Source organism: Xyrauchen texanus, chromosome 23 (assembly GCF_025860055.1).
Source record: "Xyrauchen texanus isolate HMW12.3.18 chromosome 23, RBS_HiC_50CHRs, whole genome shotgun sequence".
Classification (NCBI taxonomy): Eukaryota; Metazoa; Chordata; class Actinopteri; order Cypriniformes; family Catostomidae; genus Xyrauchen; species Xyrauchen texanus.
Genome location: NC_068298.1, coordinates 20832065 through 20839478, shown reverse-complemented (window position 1 = coordinate 20839478; position 7414 = coordinate 20832065). Strand labels below are relative to the sequence as shown.

At 35.9% G+C, this 7414-nt stretch overlaps 1 protein-coding gene across 1 annotated transcript; it reads left to right on the top strand.

Moving 5' to 3' along the window:
• Nucleotides 1-2718: 2718 nt before the first annotated feature.
• Nucleotides 2719-7414, top strand: LOC127663455 (ankyrin repeat and SOCS box protein 5-like). The gene is made up of 6 exons (XM_052155062.1): nucleotides 2719-2743; nucleotides 3264-3342; nucleotides 3646-3697; nucleotides 4946-4994; nucleotides 6102-6293; nucleotides 6479-7414. Exons 1-6 carry the CDS (start codon nucleotides 2719-2721, stop codon nucleotides 6598-6600), a joined length of 519 nt encoding a protein of 172 aa, XP_052011022.1. The 3' UTR covers nucleotides 6601-7414.

Below are 7414 nucleotides of genomic sequence, written 5' to 3'. Positions count from 1 at the left end.
ATAAGATCACATAGCCACAGTCCCCCAGACCCTGTGTGTCATCATACACAAGGAGGGATGAAGGAGTCTGCAAACATGTATACGACGCAAAGCCTGGACATGGCTGTCAGGATGCTATTTACAGTGTTGTATAAATATGTACAATTGAGGCCATGCTATCTGATTCTGCCTCCACTCTCCCCCATAATTTGACTGCACAAAAAGTGTAATCTTCAGTCTAGCAAGCATTTGTGCAGCCAGACGGTTGTCTGTAGGATTCTGAGTAGAGCAACCGGGATGCATACACAACAGCGAGGTCTTATGGTATAAAAGAATTGTCTCACAGAGCATCTCCAAAAACTTCTCTGAGTTTGTGATCAGGGTTAGAGGAACAGAGGCAAAGGGATAGTCACAGGGGATTGCCAAGTCTGCCACATACCAAGCAACTTAGGGCAGCACAGATTAAAAACTCCAGACAGCTTCAGTGACACCTTTTAAAAAAGTTATTGAAGATAATTATGAAGGAGCAAACATTTTCCTGAAGGGACACAGGCTCTGTCAAAGTGGAAGTCTTGCTGAGCTGGTTAACCAGCCAAGGTTGGTGCTTTGATATCTGGCATGTGTCCGTGAACTGACTTGCAAGCTCCTGAGTTCAGAAGTGAGCACTGTCCTTGAAATAATTGTTCTTGAATGTGTACCAAAAAAAGGAAAACCAGAAGTTACAGATTTATGAAATGGTCAAGGCTGTGACAAGGGAGAGCTGGTTGTGTTTCTGAACTTTAAAACGTAAGCATGCTTGAGAAAGTGGTTGCCTCAAAAACATGATTAGCAAGGAGTATAATGGTGTGGCAGGGCGGAAGGCGGGACCGGGTGTGTATGACCACGACCCGGCCCCGCCCTCCGCCCTGCCACAAATGGCTTTTCCTTGATTGCAGAAAAAGAGGTTGATGGAAGACAACTACAGTAGGTCTCAGTTTCAACAGTGTATGCTATACTATAGTTGAGTGAGTGATGAATGGAGGTGAAATGATGATGATGTATGAATGCATCAGCAGTTATTCTAGATATTGACTTGGGTGTTTCACTAGCATAATGGCAGTTTTATAAGCTATTCAGAGGTATACCCATACAGTGGGAGACAAATAGTGGACATTTTTAATTGATCTTATTTAATATTTATGATATCATTACAATTATCAGCATAACAGACTGATTAAAAAAATGGCTCTATTTATGTTCCACTTTGCTTCACTGACAGCATGCACTGGAGCTGACATGCTAGTTAGCAAATGGGAATCTAGAAAGAGTGCAATATAATATTTTTTACAGGATGGAGAGGTTTAGCGACCTTGGTGTGCGCACATGTTAAGTTTGTACAGAGATGATTTCACCCCTAAAGAACAAAATTGTGCCAAAAAATGACTAAAACAGCAATTGCGTGTGTGGTGGCCAACCGCCTAGCTCCTCCACTGGCACCAGCTGTGTGTAAATTCTCCCATAATTTAGGACGTAAAGTTCACACTAAGGACTTAGTAACTACTAGTTAGTTACTAAGTCAGTATTTCATTTGGTTGCACCACCTGGTCTTAAGGCAAACATAACTAGCAGGTTGTAAATCATGCGTAGTCGCATATTATGCCGTTTAGCATTTGTATTTGATCCAATAAAAGGGGTCATTATACGAAAACGTGCCATTTTGTGTCCCTCAGAAAAAAAAGCTCTGTAAATCTTAATAAACCATAAAACAAATAAAATATTTTATAATTTAGTTTCCATAATATGTCTCATAATATAAGAATAAATTAATTTCTGTATCTTTTGTTTTTAAAGGATTTTAATCACATTTTTGTGCAAAGCATCTTGCAGAAATGTTGAAAATGGCCTGTCCCTCAGTATGATTTTTCTACTTCTACTTGCTATCGAGGTCAAAAAAGTCAAACTATCATAAAAAAACATATACTTGTATAAAGCCTTAAGTGTCAGTTCATTAGTCATGAATGTCAAATTGTGAAAAAAAAAAACACAATTTAGTCGGGTCCATAGGTTTTATGAAAACACCTCTTTAAAGATAATGAATGGACTGTTCCAAAAGTTGCATCAGTTCCAGGAAGTGACATCATCTGCCTTTCATGAAGTTGATGGTAGGAGACAAGTAAGTGTTCTCTTGTTTTTATGAATTTTATTTGAGTTTATGTAATGTCTGAAAGACGGGGACACGCTCATTGTGTCAGCCCTGTAACCAGAAAAGCATACGTTAAAAAGATATTTGTACATATTTAAAAATGTACATATATAACAACATTTAAGCCTCTCATTAAGGCACATAATGTGGTGTCATTACCTATACCTCATGGCTAGTAATGGCCGCCAATAACATTTTGTACTGACTGTCAACCCTGTTACCATTCCAGGGTAACAGGGTTGACGAAAGTATGATTTTGTGTGTCTTACCCATGTTGTATACCCAAGAAGGGTTAAATCAAGGGCAACTGGACTTGGTACTTCCATATTTGAAGATGTTTTGCCTCTCATCCAAGAGGTTTCTTCAGTTCTAAATGACTGATGGGGAGTGCCAAGTGTACATATTAAGCCCAAATTTTTCACAGTACATCATATTTGAACTATACATGTATTTAAAACCTTTTCAAAAAGTAAATAATATGTCGGTAACAGGGTTGACCAAACACACACATTTACGTTGGTTATATGAAAAAAGTTAAAAAAATAAGATAGCCTGAGATGACACGGCACATTTTCCTGAGAGGTAAGGATCTACTTCATTCAAAAAGGGGCTTAAAGATTTTCAAAACAGTACTTTGAAAATCAAACATTAAAAGTGGGAAATGGCACGTTTTCATATAATGACCCAAACAATCTTCACATTTGTACACAGACGTGTTAAAAAGCAGTGAACGATCTAGTTATGGTTGATGTTCAAACCTTGTTTACTCACGTAACTGTCAACTGTAATAAATTCTATCCCCATTAAAATACGATATGTAGGCCTAATAAAACAACATTTCATTAATGGTATATTTAGACTATGTAAATAATTATATGTAATAGTTGTATCTGAAATGAATAAGGGACCATAAATATAGAATTACTTTTACAACAGGCAGGAAAAATAGACTTACACAGGAAAGTGCACAGATCGGTTTCAATGCTGAAGAAGTACGTTTTCCTGTAAATATAAATGAGTGTAAACATCATAATATATGTCGAAAGGACTGAAGCCTGTCAACCAAAAAATGAGCTGGTATAGCCGGTATAACCGGCCCCAGAGTCTTGGGCTGTCCGCTGTCCTCTTCATGATGCTGCCAGCCAAGGAAGCCTGCTGGCCGTCAAGACTCTCATTGCTCAGGTGATCTCCACGCAGACGCTTCTATTTGTAGAAACGTGTACATGTGAAATATAGGCCCACTCAGATAACCTGTGGTTAAACAGTAACAGAGAAAAATAATTGACTATTTCAATTATTTCTCTAACTAGTCATATGCTCTCTGCTGCCTAAGAAATATAATAGCCTACACATATAATGTAGGTGAGAATGCTGCAAACCCATCATCCCTGATAGTAAAAGGGCTTTGGTGCCCCCATCTGGATTAGAAGAATCATGCACATACATGTATGAATGCAATCCTGATTTCTCTTAATCTCTCCACTGGGCCACAGCGTGAATGTGCTGACAATAGACCACATTAGCCCTCTTCATGAGGCGTGTGTATGGAACCATGTTGCCTGTGCCAGAGCCTTGACAGATGCTGATGCCAACGTTGCAAGGCTGATAGGTAACACTTTCATTTGAGAGGATTTAAGTAGCACTGGACAATGCTTCAATTATTGAGATTAGTGTGGTGTAACAATGAATTTGCTATACTTACACTAAAATAAAGTATATCTTTATATAAGTAAGAGGTATTATTATTTGAAATGTTATTGTATTTTATTAAAATATAGGTTATTTTATATAATAAATATTTTAATGATAAATATGAACAAATATTTTTATATTTTTAAATGTAAAGATATTTTTAAATAATTGAAATATAAATAAATACAAATATCTTTAAACAGGCAAAACAGGCAATATTAAATAATAACTAAGCACGTTACAATGAGGTTCCATTTGTTAACATTAATTTAACAACATTATTTAAGTTAACATGACCTAGAAATGACCAATACTTTCACTGCATTTATTAATCTTAGTTAATGTTAATTAAAAGATATACTAATATTTTTTTCATTATGTTAAAATTAGTTAATGCATTATGAACTAACACATTGTTAATAGTTTGTTCATGATACTTAAAGCATTAACTATGAATGGAACCTTATTGTAAAGTGTTACCAACATTTTATAATAACTCCTTTTGTGTTTCATGGTAAACAAAAATTTGCAAACAAGTTTCGAGTGACATGAGTGTGGATAGATAATCACAACATTTTCATTCATGATTTCTGCAACAGCAAACTTAATTTTCAAAGATAGACATTTTTATTCCCACTTAGAACAAAAAAATCAGAGGAGGGCCCTTTATTTACCATAAGATAAAACATTCATCGTTTCTTCAAAATGTATTTTCATTGTTTGCATTTTTCATCTCATACATTTCAAACATGCTGTTCCTCACCATCTGTTATTTTACTTTATGTCTGTGTGTTCAGGTTAATGCAACAACTATGGTGTGGCACCATTGTTCAGTGCCTGTTTAACTGGCAGTTTGGCATGTCTAGGTTCAAGGTGGGTACAAGACTAGAGCTAGAGAATCAGGGCCCCAGACAAAATCAGCCATAATTAGCTGACTTTCTGATAGACATTTGAATGAATTAATAACATTACTTGATGTGTTTTATGGTCTTATATTCAAGGCCACAGTGAGTGTGTGGAGGCACTGGTTGTGGATTTTGAAATTCATCACATGGGCTTGAAATTCCTCACATGGGCACTCCTCTCTACACTGCTTGCCGATGTAAGGAGTTCCTATGTGCCTGCAAGCTGCTTCATGGAGGTAAACATGTCCCAAATTTCACGATACTCACAACAAACAATTATATCACATCCTGAGAACCAAAACGTCTGATTTATTTTTTTGAAACTTCTGCAAATCTGATTCTGCATATCTTGATAAGTGCACACTTAAAGTTAAAATATGTTAACAAATAATTGAGCCATTTGTATTGGCTGATCTGTGGCTTTATCAAAACTAATTCCAAGAGTTGTTTTTGCCATTCCATCCTTGACATTAGTGGCTCAAATTACAACTAGATTAAAAAGTTTGAGTACAAACTTTAGGTTGGCTTGAGAAAGCCTAGCATGAAAGTTTGCAGTAGTTGTAAAAGCTTGAAGATTGAAGGTTTTTAGTTTGATGTAGTTTAGTTTCAGTAGTTTTCAAAGTTCAAATTTTAAAGATTATAAGACCATTCAGTCTATCAAATAGATTAGATAGATAGATAGATAGATAGATAGATAGATAGATAGATAGATAGATAGATAGATAGATAGATAGATAGATAGATTTGTTTGCTAGGCAGTTACCAAAGTGATACTCAAAAGGCTCCTTGTTATAAGTTTGAAGGTTTTAAGTTTGAAGTTGTTATAAGTTTTAGTAGTTTAAAAGTTTAAAGATTATAAGAAAATTCAGTCAGATAGACAGATAGACAGATAGACAGACAGACAGACAGACAGACAGACAGACAGACAGACAGACAGATAGATAGATAGATAGATAGATAGATAGATAGATAGATCAGACAGACAGACAGACAGATAGATAGATAGATAGATAGATAGATAGATAGATAGACAGACAGACAGCTAGATAGATAGATAGATAGATAGATCGATAGATCGATAGATCCTTGCTACCCTGAGTCCCATGAACAAAACAAGAAGTCTTTATGTTGTTCTGGTGCAGAGATATGTTATTTGTTACTTGGTTGCTAGGTTAACCCCATCTGGTTAAGCTCTAGGAGGAGTTAGTCTTGATAATTTTAGTCTCAGAATAATAATAATATTAAGTTTAAATAGGATTTCAGTAGGTTGGCTTTCTCAAGCCAACCTAATTACACACGTGCACAATGGTATACTATTATTATACTACATCATTACAATACAGGTGCAAATGTGCAGAAAGGCACACATATGGTGATTCCTCTTCATGCAGCTGTTCAAAAATACTGTGTAAGCATATTGAAGCTCCTGCTGGAATTTGGGGCAGATATAAATGCACACAACCTGGAGTATAAATGGCCCGTTGAGATTGCTCCTTCAGGGAGCCTCACAGAAGGATTTCTATTGATTTATGAAGGTGAGGTTTTTGTGTTTGTGAAAGATATTTTTGAAGAATGTAAAGTGAATATCACTTGTTCAATTTAGTTAAAAGGTTTAAGCAGTATTATTGGCTCAACAGTTATCAGTTATTTTGTTGTGACATTTAAGCGTACACATTTCTCTACTGTACATCAGACTTTTATCTGTTTTATCTTTTTGCAGCTACACCCCGCTCTCAGTGTCAGCTGTGCTGTCAGCAAATCAGGGAGAGTTTGGGACATTTACTCCATCTACTAAGACATTTGCCCCTTCCAAAAGCTATAAAGTATTTTTCTACTATATAGATAACAGAATGAATCTCACTGGCAGGACATTTGAATTTTAGTGGTTTGATTTTTTTTTTTTTAATTATATAAGCTGCCATTCCTTTTGTCCTTCAATTCTGATTGCCTTTTCTCTGTGGCCTGATTTCACATGAATATGCTTCTAATGATACCCTTGTGGGGACTGAGATGGCATGTTACATTGTGTATAACCTGTAACTAGACCCACATGCATGTAAAGACCCACATGCAATGGAATTCTGTGATCACAGCATTCCATGCAATGCCTTGATCACAAAATTCCACAGAACATTCCAAATGTTTCTGAAGAATTTGAATGCCCATCCTTCACAAAGTCTCAGTCCTTGTGTGTATTAAACATATATTTAGCTAATGTAATTATGCCTTCAGATTTTCCCCTAAAATCAATGCAGAAAATTTGGAAAAATCCAGCATATTCCATTTGGGCCTGTCTGTTACTAAAAGTTGAATTATTGAATAAACTGATGACTGGTACCTTTACTGGTACTGGTGACTTTAGCTTCATCTCTCAATGGTCCCACAATGCCATTTATATTACAAATGGCTAATTTACATTAAATTAATTATAGTAAGAGGTCATCCTGTTTAACGGAGCATCCTTCAATTTGTGAAAACAGATAATAGGTCAGAAACAAATCTTTATAATGCACTATAGTCCTAGTTTTCGCTTAAAATTTCTTGTCTAATACAACAGATATATGGGAGTTTAAAAGCAAACGTTGTCGGTTACCAATGCTATTGTAGCAACAGACCTTATTAACAGCAGCACCATCTTTTTGATGGGAATGACAAC